This window comes from Podarcis muralis, chromosome 13 (assembly GCF_964188315.1).
Source record: "Podarcis muralis chromosome 13, rPodMur119.hap1.1, whole genome shotgun sequence".
NCBI lineage: Eukaryota > Metazoa > Chordata > Lepidosauria > Squamata > Lacertidae > Podarcis > Podarcis muralis.
The window spans coordinates 26,744,975-26,762,016 of NC_135667.1; the positions used below are offsets into that span (position 1 = coordinate 26,744,975).

The 17,042-nt window shown below is 39.6% G+C and overlaps 2 protein-coding genes and 1 pseudogene across 2 annotated transcripts; 1 reads left to right on the forward strand and 2 right to left on the reverse strand.

The window, feature by feature from the left end:
* Positions 1–545: 545 nt before the first annotated feature.
* On the reverse strand, positions 546–1,472 carry LOC114582120 (olfactory receptor 6B1-like). The gene has a single exon (XM_028702906.2). The coding sequence runs from the start codon at positions 1,470–1,472 to the stop codon at positions 546–548; it is 927 nt and encodes a 308-aa protein (XP_028558739.2).
* Positions 1,473–4,774: 3,302 nt separating this feature from the next.
* LOC114582118 (olfactory receptor 2AP1-like) lies at positions 4,775–5,749 on the reverse strand. Its single transcript, XM_028702904.2, has one exon. It carries the CDS (start codon positions 5,744–5,746, stop codon positions 4,775–4,777), a length of 972 nt encoding a protein of 323 aa, XP_028558737.2. The 5' UTR covers positions 5,747–5,749.
* Positions 5,750–10,951: 5,202 nt separating this feature from the next.
* LOC114582116 (olfactory receptor 2AP1-like) lies at positions 10,952–15,877 on the forward strand (annotated as a pseudogene).
* The last annotated feature ends 1,165 nt before the right edge of the window (positions 15,878–17,042 follow it).

Genomic DNA, 17,042 nt, shown 5'->3' on the forward strand with positions numbered 1-17,042 from the left:
TTAAAGAGAAGTTTAGGCTAGTTGATCCTGACTAAGGCTGCAGTCCTAATTCCTCTTACCTGAGGAGTAAGCCTCACCAAATTCAATAGGATTTATTTCTGAGTAAATGAAGTTAGGACTGCACTGCAGGTTTCTGCTTGTTTTATTCTTTGCCTTGTTACGCTACCAGTGACAATGGCAGTTTGAGTATCATTTTGAAAAGACTTGAATCCCAGCCCAAAGGATTGTTATTCAATGGCAAGGGATGAGCCAATCTCTCTGTTTATGGCACATATTAGACATTTGTGTGTGTGTGTGTTTCCACACTTCTGTTCCATTTTCAGATTAATTAGTAAAGTTCTATATTTTTTTAAAAAATCATCACAAAAGAGGTATTGTAATATGTATTGAAAATGTGCTATTTTTTCAAAATATGCTTTTATTGATGCACTTTAATGACTATGTGAAAACTTAATGCCTCAAGCAACCCAGTTAATGACAAAACCAATCTTTATCTTCTTGTATGCTTCACATGATCCAACCCACTATGAAGTTATAGAACTCAATCACAAAAAAATTCTCACAAATTTGAACAAAGCTTCCTTGACCTCTCTATTTCTCAAACTGTAAATGAGAGGATTTAACATGGGAGTAAAGATGGTGTAGAAGAAAGAGAAGATTTTATGAAGTTCCTTTAATTTTTCTGTTTCTGGAACCACATAAACTAAGAATAACGAAAGGAAGAAAAGTGTCACAACAATCAGATGGGAAGAGCAGGTGGCGAAGGCTTTCTGCTGAGCAGCTCTGGATTTAATTCGCAAGATGGTACATATAATGCAGACATAAGAAGCTAACGTTAGGAGAAAAGGGGACCCTATTCCCATAAACCCCAAAATCAAAGTTGCAAGTTTTACTAGGCGGGTATTGCTGCATGAGAGGTTTGCTAATGGATAAACATCACAAAAGAAATCATCAATTTCATTGGGTCCACAGAAAGTTAGTTGACCCAAAAAAGAAGTTATGATAGTGTTGGTCACCAGGCCACACATCCAAGAAGTGAATGCTAACTGGAGGCAGAGTCTACCACTCATTATAGTTGGGTAGTGCAGAGGTTTGCATATTGCCAAATACCGATCATAAGACATCATTGCCAGAAGGTAACATTCTGTGCATGCCAAGAAACCAAAGAAATAGTATTGTGTGATGCAACCCTTAATAGATATGGACCTATCCCCAGTAAGGAAACTGACCAGCATCCTGGGCAGGATGGTTGAAATGTAGCAGGTCTCCAAGCCCGACAAGTTCACGAGGAAGAAATACATGGGTTTGTGAAGATGCTGGTCAACTGCAACAAGTAAAACAATTAAGAGGTTCCCAACAAGCGACAAAGCATAGATGGCAAGGAACAAGGCAAAGAGGAGGATTCGCAGTTCAAAGTCATTGCCAAATCCCAGAAGGATGAATGTTGAAGGGGTTGACAGATTTCCTCCCATTGCTTTTTGCTGTTGAATCTCAACTTCATTCTGAAATGCAATTTGAAAAATGTTAGTAAGCTCAGCAACCCGCCCCATTCCTGTTTCCCCTCCCATGGATGTTTGTGACTAATGTGGACAGTTGCAAGAGACTGTGAGGGACGATTTGCCAAGGAAAAGCAGGAGGAGAGGCAAAGAGCTCACGATTCCTACCAACATTTTGGTTTGTCCCTGCTCTTTACCCCACTTCACCCACCAATTTCTGGTTCCAAACCTGTGTAACCACGAAATCCATGACATCACAGAAATGTAGAACTGCAGATGCTGAAGAACTGAAAGTGTTGGAGTGGAATTTAGTACTTCTGACTGTAGTAGATGTTCCCTATTTTGTAAAAAAAAAAAAAAATCCCAGGTTATATATAAAAATAAATTATGACTTTACTATCCTAGTTTTCTGTTTGCAAGGAGGTGTTTTATGAAGATGTGATCCTTGATTGGCTGTTAGTTTTCTGCTAGTAGTTTAGGACTCTACTATATCTTACTGCTAGATAAATAGATGTGCTCAATTGCTATATGTGGAGCAGAATTATGTGGGAAGGAGGCAGTAGAATTCTGAGAAATGAAGGCAGCTCTTCAAAATTGTAGGTGGGAAATACCACATTGAATGCTTCCTTATAAATGAAATCTCCTTGCCTGCAGAAATCTAGCACAATGGGGAATAATATTCTAGCTAAGGTCTTCCATGCGTGTGCATCTTTTCTTATTTCAAATAATTTATTTCAAAAACAATGTGATTCCTCCACATGCAGACTGAAGTGGCATCCTTTATTCAACCACCTCAGCCCTTGAGCACCTTATTGAGCTGCCTATGTACACACCAGGGCTTCTAATCTATAACTAGAATTAAATTCTGTCAGGTATTTTATATGAAACTGTTATGAAACTGTGAAAATGATTTTTGTGTATCTTATTTCTCCTGATAGTTAAGAGGCATATTAAACAATGCAGGAGGGAGCGTCATTTAAGCTTCAATTTTCACTCCAGAACTATCTCAGTGAGTCAAACAGGACAACGTCAGACAAGGAGGCGGACATTATGAAAATAGGCAGCTGAGCTTAGTCAATGCTTGGTACATAATATGCACATCTTCCCTGGCTCCTTGACATTACTGTTTACTGAAATCAGCTTTCTCAGTTCCATAGTACATCAAATTAATCCAAAATATTAATAAATTGACAACAGTGTTATTTTTGCCCCAGAGCATGCACTGAGGGCAGATGAGGCAGGTTTAGGTCTGGTGAGTGCCTGGATATGGAATGTCAAGGAACCCCATGTATGCCACCTTGAAGTCCACAGTGAAATGAAGATGGACTGTTAATGGCACTAACTTAAATCAATAATAGCACTGAATATGTTTCCCTGAACATATTCTGTGAAATCCAAAAAAGGTTGACTCTGCAATGTCAAAGATCCTAAAAAAAATTGGCCCAGTGATAAAATATGTCATTTAATTTATTCTGTGCCTACAAGCTAATAACCTACCTTTTCTCTCACAAAACATGAGACTGACCTACAGAAAGAGGAAGACTGAGATCAGATTGGTTAGATTTACAAAACCCAACTTTCCCTTCTTATCAGTCACTATCAGTGTATATAAACCATTTAAAACCTTTATAAGGATGAAATACTATATCACAAATATAGTACTTGGAGACAAAAGGTTAATAGCATGATTGATAAATATTTACCTCTGAGACTGTTATATTCCTAGGTGCGTTCCATTCAGTTTCCATATGTAGGATGGAAGCTTCTCTTCTCTATCCCTGCTCTGGTCCAAACATTTCATTCCAGTGGTGACTCTGGTGTCTGGTGCTTCTTTGGTAGCAAAATATTACTGTACTCACTTATTTAATGTACAAATGATCAAGTTGCCTTGCTGTTATTTAGCAGCAAAATATGAGAATGTAAACTTATTTAACAGACTATTTCTACAAATGGATATTAACTATGGTTAGGAAAAAGAACTCAGCAGTTTGCCAGGGTTTGCCTTTCTATGTTTTGAATTCTAGGAGTTATAGTGAGCTATTACCATAACAGGACATCAATGACCTGGGAAGCTACATGTTGACTCATGCCTTGGGGAAACCATTAGACTCTTGCAAAGCCAAGGTTCTTAATTAATGTACTCACAGGCTGCCCTCAACAGCCTGAACAAGGAATGGCATTCATTCTGATGACGTTTTATTGCTTAATTATAGAAGTAATAAAATAAAAGAGATGGAGTTTATTCACAATGGTCTTGTGGATTGTCAGAAAAATGTTTTGTGCCAGAATATCATACTCAAATTCTTTGTGTATCTAAATAGAGTTATATATGGACTGAGGAATATATAGACCTGCAATCCAGCACATACTTGCCTAGCTGTAAGTTTCACTGAACTCTATGGTGATAACTTCTTAGATACTTAATCCACAGGGTTGTGCTTGAATATGAATTAATTTGTATACTGCTTAATGTCAAAATAGACTTCCAAGCAGTTTACAAAATATAAAAACCACTTACCCAAGCATTAGAATCTGAACATCCCTTATTACAGTGCAGAAAAACAATTCCATTAAAACAGCACAGCAAATAAAAGAGAAGACGCCTGGTTTAGCCTAGTTAATCCTGACTAATGTTGTACTCCTAATCTCTTTTACCAGAAAGAAAGCCTCATGGGGTTTAATTTTGAATAGATGTATTTAGGATTGCACTGCATGGCTGCAATTTGATGCAAACACCCATATGAATAAGGCTCATTGAACAAAACATGACTTACATCCATGTAAACATCCACAGGGTTCGACTGTAAATGAAAACAGCTGAAAGGGTTGCAACTGAGATTTGAGCAATTTATTTATTTGAGCAATTTATTTATTTCAGTGTTTTATTGAGACGTTATTTTTCTTACTGTGGTGGAATACATATCTGAAGAAGTGTGCATGCACACGAAAGCTCATACCAAGAACTAACTTAGTTGGTCTTTAAGGTGCTACTGGAAGGAATTTTTTTTGTTATAATCATTATGTTATTCCAAAATATTCATTTTCAATGCAAAGGCAATCATGCAAATTGGGAGGGAAGTAATCAATTGCATATTGTTTGCAGACTGAAAACAATAACAGCTGCATTTTGTCATTAGGGCCTGAGATTCTCCGCTTGTTTTAAATCATTTATATTCCAGAGTTACATTTTCAAAACTTTGCTTTTTAGCCAGTGGATCCCATGTTGTGGAACAGAAACCTGGGATATAAACATCTCAACATATCAACAGACTTTTCAGTTATGACAGTACATTTTTCGGCATCCTTGCAAAATGCATCACCTTGCTGCAAACTCTTCTTAGGGCTCTATGTACTTCTTTATTTCTTAAACTGTAGATTAAAGGATTAACGAGAGGTGTCAAGACCGTGTAGAAGACGGAGAAGACTTTATTGAGGTCTCTCAGAGTTGGTGTATCTGGCAGCATGTAGACAATGATTATTGTGCCATAAAAAATGCAGACAACAATCAGATGAGAGGAGCAAGTGGAAAAGGCCTTTTGCCGTCCAGTGGTGGATGGTATCTTTAGGATGGTGGTGATGATGCAAACATAGGATGTGAGGGTCAGTAGAAATGGGGTGATGGTGAAAATGAAGGTTGAAAGAAAGGTGACAAGTTCAATCATGCTTGTATCACTACAGGAGAGTTTTTCAAGTGGGATGAAGTCGCAAAAGTAATGATCCATGACATTTGGGCCACAGAAGGATAACTGGGCCATCAGATATAATATTACACAATTAGCCAGCAAAGAGTCGATCCATGCCCCAACGATGAGCTGAACACAGAGCTTTGCATGCATGATAGAAGTGTAGTGCAAAGGTTTACATATCGCCAGGTAGCGGTCATAGGACATCGCTGCCAGGAGATATGTCTCTATACCTACACAAGAACCAAACAGATAAAATTGGGACAGACATCCACTAAGAGAAATGGACTTCTTGCCACTTATCAAATTGGCCAACATTTTGGGCAAGATAATAGAGCTATAGCAGGTCTCCAAGCAAGACAAATTGGCTAGGAAGAAGTACATGGGGGTGTGGAGGTGTTGATCAGACACAACTAGCAATAGGATAAGGAGATTCCCAGTTATTGTCACAATGTAAATCACTAGGAACAGTACAAAAAGATGGGGCTGAAGCTCAGGGAGATCCCCAAATCCCAAGAGGATGAATTCTGTGATAACTGTCTGGTTTTCCTTCTCTGTGTTCCGCATTGATTTAATCAACTGCAAGTCACATCAACCCTAGAAAATAAAAGCAGAAGAAGATGAATTTTGATATAAAGACTTCCATCCACCACCCCCCTTAATATCAGCAGCACTCGGAAGCTGTTTTACAATAGGAGTAGCTCAAGCAAAGTTTAGTGGATTATAGTATGTGAGTCAGATTTTGCATACCATCTCTGTTGCAGCTTCCAATATGATTACAATCCTCATATTACAGTCCAACCTATTAAAACCTGTCCCGAAGTACCACCACGTAGCATCATCATAAAGTCAATTCAGAACGAGGGTGGTGCTTCTTGCTATCACTATGGCACCTTGTGGTTAGGCATCTGGATGCTCAGAAAGCAGCTGTGGTCTTTTCTTGTCCTAGGTTCATGCACCAGCTCTGCACATTCCTGAGAAAATGAGACCTGGCCACTGCAAGCTATGCCTTTGTGACATGCATGAACACCTGTGTTTTTATTATTCATGGTTTCTTATCTGAGTAACACTCATTTTAGAATTTGCAGTGCAGAGTCTGCTTCTATTTTTACTGCTGTTGCTTTAAAGTGGTGTAAGCCCCCCAACCCACCCCCCAGGCAATGCAAATGCTTTGGAAGGGTGGAGTATAGTTTTTCTAAAATCAATCAGTTAATAAATGGCAAGCATGCTTAGTCAGACGTTCACCCCACTGTTATCACTGGAACAAAGCACTTTCCCAAGCAAGTGTGTGCAGGATTTCAGCCTAAGGCAATATGAATGCTGCAATGCTAAGCAAAAACACAACACAAGTATCTTTGTCCAAAAATGAGCTGAGCTTTCTTTTTCCAGTTGGAGTAGTGAATGAAAAGGGGAGTTTGATATAGAAATATTTTGATGAACTGGGTGGATTTGGGAAGGCAATTGCCATTTCTCCCCATTTGTCTTCCTGACTAAATGTAGAGGTGGGAGAGCAATTCAATTCAGATTGCATTTCAAGGTGATTCTACCTACCTGTCAGGCATGGAGAGTCCTCTCCTCCCTTCTGTAACTTCACAGATAAGAATTAACAAGCAGTTGATATATTTATATCATGCTGCAAGCACAAATACACAGCTCTCCGCAAGGAGGGCAGTTGGCTATTCTAAATCCTCCTTCCAACTTCCGCAGCATTTTAGGTGCCAAAGGGAAGTTCCTCCCTCCCTCTGACTCCTTTGCTCTATAATACATTTGGACCTCTGAGTACGTGGTGAGGGGGGAGTCCCCCACACTCTCCAGTGATGTCTTGACTAGCTGCCCCCTCCCGTCTGTTTCTCTTGTCATTATCTCACAACTGGGTAACCCCTCCCTAAACTGTTCAACTTCTCTCACTCTCTGCTTCTGAACACACCATGGACAATGGGGACCACTCTTCCCCATCTAACTCTCCATCGGAGAGAAACTGGTCTGCCATAGAATGCATTCCCCAGTCGTCATCTTCAGACCATTCCCTGACACTACGTTACACATTCCAGAATGATACGTGAGCCGAAATAAAGCCATTCCCCAGAATCTTATTTCAGCATTCCTGATGGGGCATCCTCCAATGTACCAAAGGAGAGGAGGCTAACTAGGGGAACTCAGGGGGAACGGGGAGTGCCCCCCACAGCATCTGCCACCAGAGTCAACTGCCTCAAGATAGGATCCTCTGTATGTATTTCTTCCTTGAACTTTACATTGATATAATGGGTGAGAGAAAGCCGTGAAGGATTAGTAAAATAAATTAATTATTTAACTTGTCACGGCCTTTCCAGAAACATCCACAAAGGTAGTTTGAACCATGCATTTGCATTAACAGAATTTCACATACAACTGGAAAGAAGAGAAACGGAGAGAAACCAAAATTGACCTATCCTAACACTGGTAAAAACAAACTATTGTTTAGAAAAACTCTTGAAATATGGTACCTCACCAACAAAAGAATAGCATCATATGGGATGAGCACTTGCCTTCAACCAATCTCTTTGATGCACAGTGATATTCCAGGATTCAAAACCTGTAGTAGAAAAATTAAGGAAACGCAATAGGCTCTGAGCAAGCTGGAACAGCCACATTTACACAGAGATAGATAGATAATACTTTATTCGGCTATAAGCCCACAAGGTAAAACAAATCAATAGATAAAATAGGATTTTACAATCTAAAATATCAACCAAAATATTTCAACGCATAATCTCCTTCACATTACTTACAATCTCTAGATGTACCGTGTTACATTTACACAGAACTGTTAGTGATAATGTTTATGGGTGTAGATGCTTCTCTCTTAAAATAAGTGATCCTTTGGGACTTTGCTGCAGATTGGCTATCTGGGGGCGGGGACCATGTATCTTGCAACTGACTTCCTAAACCCTAAGGGGATTCTTGTATTAATTATTGCTTCATGGGATTGCTTTACTGTCTGGATGAAACATATGACTGGAATTTTACACCCTTCTGGTTTCAAGTTCAGTTGTGTGGGGCAGGGACAGAGGAAGGGGGTGCGGTGGGGATGGACTGCCCCGGGTGTCTTCGCTGAGGGGGTGACATTTGGCGTGCCACCGGCCCGCAACTCCCAGGCCTACCCCGAGCGGTCAGGGTAAGGGAGGGAGCTACGCCGCTTTGCTGGCGGCATTCCCCCCTTCATTTTGACAGCTTGGGGGAGGCTTGGGAGTCGCAGGCCGGCGGTGCGCTGAATGTCTAACATCAGCAGCTCGCTCTGCCCCCGTGGGCGGCTTGCTCCGCCCCCGGCTACAGAATGTGCACGCCACTCCATGCACCCAAGTGGATATCCCGCACCTGGGAGGGCACCCTCCACACCTCATGCCCCTCGGGAGCGCACTCTGCCCCCCTCAGGAGCGTGCCCCACCCCCCTTGGGATCACACCCATCCTGAGTAGCACAGCCATATGCTCTGCCACTGGTGTGGGGTGTATGTTTTAAAAACAAAATCATAACAAAATACCTGTTTTAAGACATTTGATTTATATACATAAATTGATTGCCTTTGGCTGCCCTCTAGTGTTCAAACTTCCTGCTTGACAGCAGCAGCTTCCTATAGCGTTCAGTTTATGCCCGGATTGATTTTATAAACAATAATGGAAAAATAGCAGGCTTTTTGCTGAGATATTTATTTTCAAAAGTATATTGGCAGTGCCACATTTATGATTTCGCAAAATGAGGTTAAAATCATGCATTTCTCATTTTGTTTGTTTGTTTGTTTTAGTGATGGACAATGCCCCATGACTTGATTTGAAATCAGCTCAGTATTTATGAACTTCGTCATAGTACTCTCAAGGCGATGAAAGCTCACCTAGGAATGCTCTGAGACAGTTTGGAATGTCATCACACATGCACAGGGTATTATTATTTCCCCAGTTCTGCTCCAACTGTCTACCAATGACATTAGATCAAGGCTTCCATTTGCTCTGGGAAAAGGTGAATAAACTGAGGCTCAGTCCAGAGAAGAGACAGATGGTGATGGGGGGAACTACTCAGCAGGGGTGCCAACTTGAATAAAATATGGGAGCGGGATCCAGATAAGCCCTGCCCCACATGATCAATGACATGATGCAGCACGCACACACTATTTGAGTGGCAATACCCATTTATTTGGGTGGCCTGGACCCCTCAAATATTTTAGGGGAGGTGAAGGGACCTCGGCACTTAGGAGCCGTGTGTGTACCCTTGATGAGATCACAATTCCTCTTTAAAAGGCAGAGGATTACACAACAATAGCTCTATCCTGGAGTAACTTTAATCAATGCTACTTCATCTGCTAGCTGTGTATACTGCTGGGGGAAAGGAAACTGATTATGACTACTCATACCCTGACAGCTTCTATACTACTGTCATTCGTTAATTTGGTACCTTCCAGTTTAGATTAATTTAACATGCTTCATTTAGAAATGTCCTTAAAAGTTCACTTAATTCAGAATGCAGAGAATGCATTAGTCATGATTAGAATAGACCCATTCAGTAATGTTAAGAAATCCAGTCTTTTCTCATGCCTAATGCCTGTTAGAGTTTGCTCTCAATAAAGCAGTTTGGGCACAATCCTTAGTGTAAAGATTATAAGATCAGTAAATAAGTTCCGTTGATTCCAATGGGACTACTCTAAATATGGCAATGGATCCAGCTCTCAGGTATGATATCTTTTCCCACAAGGACATCATGATCCAACTTTATTTCTTTTATTTATTTATTTTTACTCCTACACTTGAAAATTAAAGTCTCGGTGGGTATAGCTTGGCTATTCTTGTTCATCCTGTTGAGACAGTGTGCGTGTATGTTAATATCAGTTTGGTGCCATTAATTAAATAGACATGGGTTTGGAAGAGGGTAGAGAATCCTGAGAATTCTCCGGAAAAAACAATCTCTCAAAGGACCTGTTGGTGGCATTTTACCATTGCACTGTGGAGAGTGTATTAACTTATGGTCTGTGTGTGTGGTTTGGGAGCTGCACGGCCAGGGAAAAAACAATGCTGTCCAGGGTTGTAAAGACTGCAGAGAGAATAATTGGGTGCACTCTTCCCACCTTAGATCAAATCTATGCTGTCAGGTGCCATAAGAAAGCGGCAGAGATAGCACAGGATCGTACGCACCCCGGAAATGATCTCTTTCAGCTTCTGCCTTCTGGAAGAAGGTATAGGGTTATAAAGGCCAGGACTAGCCGCCTGAGAAACAATTTCTACGCAAATGCAATTCAGGTTCTAAATGCAGCATAAAGGGTCTCTATAGTATAGTGTATTTTAAAATGGGGTTTCAGTGTTTTTAGGTGGTTTTGAATGTTTTATGTAGTTTTTCAATTTCATTGTTCTGCATGGGACAATGACAATAAAGATATCGTATCGTATAGAATTCTCCTTGAGATGAGTGAGCATCTAACTTTCCCTGTTTGAGAACTCCCCCCCCCCCCTTTGTCTGCAGTATTGACATCCCATTATGTGAGATAATAGTTTAACAGCTAATGCTGTTAAGCATAAGTTTAAGACACTTGGCATAACTCCCAGAATAGCAAATATAGGTAGCCAAACACAGGCAGAAACTGCTTAATGATTTCTCCCAGTCATTGCAAACATCTAGTGATAGAAGACTTGTATTGGATTATTTAACTGTGTCTAAATAAGTGTAACTACTGATATTTTGCTACTAAATGGAAGCCAGACTTCTTGAACATTTGAACTTTAATAAGTGCACGTTGATATTTTGTTAGTGGATGGGAGCAAGATTGGAGCAAGACTCCACAGCATCTACCTGGAACAAAACTTGGGAGCACCATAAGGAATCAGAAGAGAGCTGTGCATCCTAAGAATGGAAACTGAGCTGAACACATCAGAGATTCCACCTAGAAACACAATAATTTTGGAGGTAAATATACATAGTTTCTCATCCCCATGTGCTATCCTTGGAACAGGGTGTTTCTTTTTTATTTCATGAGAATTTAATATGGTTTATAGGCACCATATTTCTATCAGGTATGTACAGAAACCATTTCAAACTCATATGGCAACTCTTATCAATTTCATGGTGAACTGTGGAAGGTGGGAACTGTGGAAGTCTGATCGAAGCTCTGTTTAGATTGCTAAAAAATAGAGTGCTATTTTTTCTAGAAAAATAGGTGCCGGTACTCACCCTGAAATTGTTACTGTAAGTGTCACACTTTTTATCAACAACAAAAAGAGGTGCCGGTACAGCATACCCTTGAGTGCCCCCTGGAAAAAGCACTGGTTCAGATCAATTGCATTTACTTAATTTGCCTTCCTCTTTATAGCTCAATCACAAGGTTTATTAGGAAAATATGCATACAATGTATGAAAAGCCATCTTTTACTGGACAGGTCAATTTTAGACTCTTTAGACAACCAGGGATAGCATGTTGGATTTCTCAATTCAATGCTAGGTACTCATAGTTTAAATAATATTTCATAACATTTGAATATTTTGAATGTACTTCAGTTCTGGCTCAACTGAGTTTGTAGTTTTGACAGTTACGTTCTTCATCTTCATTTGGAATCTCGCAATCAATGATGTTTCCAAGCTCCTGATTTTTACCCAGAATTCTGTTCACTTAATATAGGTAATAAGGATCTGGAGTTACCTTGTTTGATTCAGTGAGACTGTTCTGGAAGAAAATTCAAAATCTATATGTAGTTTACTTCGGGATTGGAGAATGTTTCCTAAGCTAGTGTAATAAAAACATTGATAATTTTTACAACAATCAAGGTATTTGGTTCAGCTACTTTTCTCTCTCCCTTCCCCATTTCATTTATTAATCACTTGAAATATCCTGAAGAATTAAGCATAAAACTCCAGAGATGGATGAGATTGTGTGGATCATTTTTTTTAATGCCATATTTTTGTTCTCTGTAACGAGGAAGGGGAGGAGGCAAATGTCCAGTCACCAGTAAATACACACACACACACACACACACACACACACACACACACATCCTCCCTGTATCTCCTTCAACTGTAGCCAGTAATCTCACTTTCAGGTCCTTTCATCCTTCATATTTTCCTGTAGTGTAGGAATAGCTCATGTAGGGCTCTCCAGATATTGTGGACAACTCCCATTATCCCTGACCCTTGGCCATATGTACAGGGAGGAGGGATGCATGAGTCTTTCCATTTCAGTTTCTCTCAGTTTTTCATTTTTATACTCTTAAATTTAGTTCTCAACATTTCCATAGCAATTTGTGAATTTTAATCATGACATTTCTTTATTATTTTTCTAGAAACATATTTTTTTGGGGGGGGGAATGAATGCAGTTTTAATGAAGATGCTCATTTTTGCATTTCCATGACACTTTCCTTTTAATATACTTGGTATAAGAACCATATTGCAAAATATGGAGAAGTGTGAACTTTGAAGGACAGTTGGGTTTTTGTCATGTGTGTGTGTGTGTGTGTGTGTGTATGTGTTTTTAAAAAATCAAATTAGGTAGTTTCTCATTAAAATCAATTTTCTCCTCCATCTCTAAATAGGGCTGATAAGAATTGTAGCCCCAAACCTTTGTTGGACATCACATTGTCTGCGCCAGATTTTTGCTATGATGTCCTTTGGAACAGCCTCCTTGTCTATGGTCAGCAAGCTCTTTTCATGTGATCAGGTTCTTGGAGTGTTTAACCTATACCAGTGCCCTTCATCTGGGCTTCAGTATAGCTGAAACAAGACACTGGACTAAGGCTACAATTGTATGTCCTCTAACCCATTTAGTTCCATTTTAGACTGCAGCTGTAGAAATCATATTAGGAGGAATTGCATTGAACACCAATAATAGAATCAGCACAGCACAAAAAGGGCATGTATGGAAATAGAGATGGGTGTCTTCAAATATCTGAATGGTTATATCACAGAAGTTAGTCCAATATTCTGTACTGTTAGGGTTGTGGAATTATTATTATTATTATTATTATTTGACAAAGTAATAATCATAAGTGAATAAGAATAAAAACGTGCACCCCACCACCAAGACCATTCCATTGTAACTATCCAACCTCCCAAAAATTCAACACCTCTTGCAATGGCTTGACCCCTTTCCGTTTTAACAGTACAAATTATACAAACACCCTCCATATCTCCTTAAAATCATTTCTCCTGCATATTCCCCATATTACCTTAATGGCACATTCATCATTAATAGCTATACAGTGGTACCTCTGGTTACGTACTTAATTCGTTCCGGAGGTCCGTTCTTAACCTGAAATTGTTCTTAACCTGAAGCACCTCTTTAGCTAATGGGGCCTCCCACTGCTGCCGTGCCATGCGATTTATGTCCTCATCCTGAAGCAAAGTTCTTAACCCAAGGTATTATTTCTGGGTTAGCGGAGTCTGTAACCTGAAGCGTATGTAACCTGAAGCATATGTAACCTGAGGTACCACTGTATCCCACACCTCTTTATACCATTCTTCCATTTTATATTCAGTTTGCTCCTTCCTCTTTCTGGCTATAATAATTCATGCAGCTGTCAATAAATTTGTGAGCAAGTCTTTCATAGCCTGTGAACCTTCCGCCCCATCGTGAATTGATAATAATGCTACCTCTGGACTTTTGGTCAACTTTAGCACAGTGATTTCTGTAATCTCCTTAAACACCCTTTGCAAAATAATAAATAAATCCATTATTCCGTACTAGTTAGGGGTGTGGACTTTAAGGTAACTCCCAACTCTACAATTCTGAGATTCACTGTTGCGTTTGATTTCTTTATTGGGGAACATACAAAGCAATATCCCATTCATATAATATGTATGGGATTCCCCAATCTTATTCTCAGGATTCCATTCCTGTCACTATTGGGAAGAGAAATGGCATGGGTTTCAAATCCAAAATGCTGCGATCATGATTGGGTTGGTGGAGGAAACATGAGAAAGGAGCAGGTAGGACAAGGTCTAGCAACCTTCTTTCCAGCTGCTTCTCCACCACAAATCTTCCCTTCCCAAAGCTTTTGTGGAGGAGCAGATATCTCTTAAAATACAAATACAAATGTGGCAACGTTAGTTTGCTAAAAAAAAATATATTATTGTGTTTTAGAATGATGTTGACAGTCATCACCAGCAAACAGCAGTGGGAGGAAATCAATCAAGTCCTTCAGCATTCATCCTTCTGGGATTTGGCAATCTACTTGAACTGCGAATTCTCCTGTTCATATTGTTGCTTGCAGTCTATGCTCTATCTCTAGTCACGAACTTCCTGATTGTTTTTCTGGTTGTGGTTGACCAGCATCTTCAAACCCCCATGTATTTCTTCATCATGAACCTGTCCTTCTTGGAGACTTGCTACATTTCAACCATTCTCCCCAGGATGCTGGCCAGTTTTCTTACTGGGGATAGGTCCATATCCATTACAGGATGTATCACACAATACTATCTCTTTGGTTTCCTGGCAGCCACAGAATGCTACCTTCTGGCAATGATGTCCTATGATCGGTATTTGTCAGTATGCAAACCTCTGCGCTACACATCCATTATGAATGGTAGACTCTGCATCCGACTGGTGATCACTTCTTGGATGTGTGGCCTGTTGACCAACACTATCATCACTTTACTTATGCTAAAGCTCACATTCTGTGGGCCCAATGAAATTGATCATTTCTTTTGTGATGTATATCCAGTGGCAAACCTCTCCTGTAACAATACTCAGCTCGTAAAACTTGCAACATTTATTTTAGGAGTGATAGGAACAGGTCCCCCTTTCCTACTAACTTTGGCATCTTATGCCTTTATTATTTTCACTGTCTTACAAATTAAGTGTAAAGCTGCCCAGTGGAAGACCTTCACCACTTGCTCTTCTCATCTAATTGTGGTGACACTTTTCTATGGATCATTATTCCTTGTCTATATAGTCCCTGAAACAGAAACCCTGAAAAGACTACGCAAAACCCTCTCTCTGTTCTATACCATCCTGACTCCCTTGCTCAACCCCCTCATATACGGTTTGAGAAACAGAGAGATGAAGGAAGCTCTGCTTAAATCTGTCAGAAAATTCAGCAATAGAGTTTCATAGCTCCAAAATGACTTGATAGGGACGTTGAAGGATACAGAAACGTGGGGGAAGTCCTGAGAAAGAATTTGGCATTATCAAGGATGTTTGATGATGTCTGAAGGAACTATGTATGCCAAATTCATCATTAAGATTTCCTGATCCAAAACTTTCAGGTCTAATGTGTCAATTGCAGTTTAGCTGTTTACCAGTTTTTCCACTTCTTCAGTTGTTGTGGGATTATTCCAAGTAAATGGATCTGATGGATGTCTTCATGGATCTGGTGAAGCATACAGAAAGATTTTGTAATGGTGAAACACTTGTAGTTTCTTGTGAGATGAACACATATTTTTTACAAATTTAAACTCTGTATTGCACCATGATTGCTTTCGACAACAAATGACTGGGACAAACAATGGGAATTAACCCATTGCACGGATTCGAAATGCCGACCTTATGATTGGCAGCTCAAGAGGCTCGATAGTTTAGACCACAGTGCCACCTGCGTCCCTGGGGAGAGGATGCAAGTGGACAGCAGAAGTAGATTCTGGAAACTCTTATGCTGGATCAGAGACGTATATTTCAAGGTTGGAAGGACAAACATCCACCATCTACTACACAGTGGTCTGAAGACCTCATTGTCCCTCTTATGATTGAGCACAAAGCTCCTAATTGTCAATCTTGTTTAGATACCTGGACTACATGGACTGTGTATGTTAATCTATATGTTTATATTAGGATTGGTGTAAAATGCTTATTGTCAATGTCAGATGCTGCTATCTTTATTTATTCCTACTAGTCATGTTGTTATATTTGCAAATATATATTTTTTTAAAAAAAAACAAATCTGTTTCGTAATATCAAGACCAGGCTTTGGGAGAGTAACATGTAATCAGTAAAATGACTTTCCCCTGGCATGAGTGAACCTGTAACTTTCCGCATCTGAGAACATTTTTCCAGTTCATTTGGCTGGAGTATCGTTGATATCCTATTATGTGAGCCTTACCATGCTAATAGTTTAAGATGTTTGGCATAGCTCCCAGAATTACTGATACATAGAGCCAAGCATAGGGGAAAAAATTGATCAGTGCCATCCCCCCAGTAACTGCAAGTATCCATCTACAGAAACATTTGTGCTTAATCATTTAACCATATTTGAATAAGTGCACCTGCTGATACTCTCCTAATAAATAGAAGCAAGACAAATTAGGAGCTTTTAGAAGAGCACACTGATATTCTGCTACTGTAAGGAAGCAAGACTCCACAACATCCACCTGAAGCAAAGATGGTTTGGATAGAGAAGCAGCAAAACAGAGACTTGTGATGGAACCTGATGGAACAGTGATGGAACCTGAATCTAACACATCAGAAATTCCAATCATTTTTGAGGTAAATATTTATGCATTAGCTTTTCATCCGTATGTGCTGTATTTGGAACTGTGGGACTGTCTGATGGGAAGTGAAAGATGTGCTCCACAAATCTGTTTGTTCTCATTTTTGTTCAGATTGACAGTTACTTAATGTGCCTTCCCCTTCCTTCCTTCCTTCCTTCCTTCCTTCCTTCCTTCCTTCCTTCCTTCCTTCCTTTCTCTCTTTATTATTGTACATAATAATAGTGTTGCTCAGTCCTCAAGTTTATTAAGTTTATTAAGAAAGTCATAGAGTTGGCAAGCATATGAAATGAGATATGCTACTGAAACAATTAATTTTAAACACTTTGGAATACTGGAGGCAACACTTTGAATTTCACAGAAAACAACTCCAGGACTAGGTGCTCAGAGTTAAAATAATGAAAATAATGTAAATGTTAATACTATAGTGATTGTAT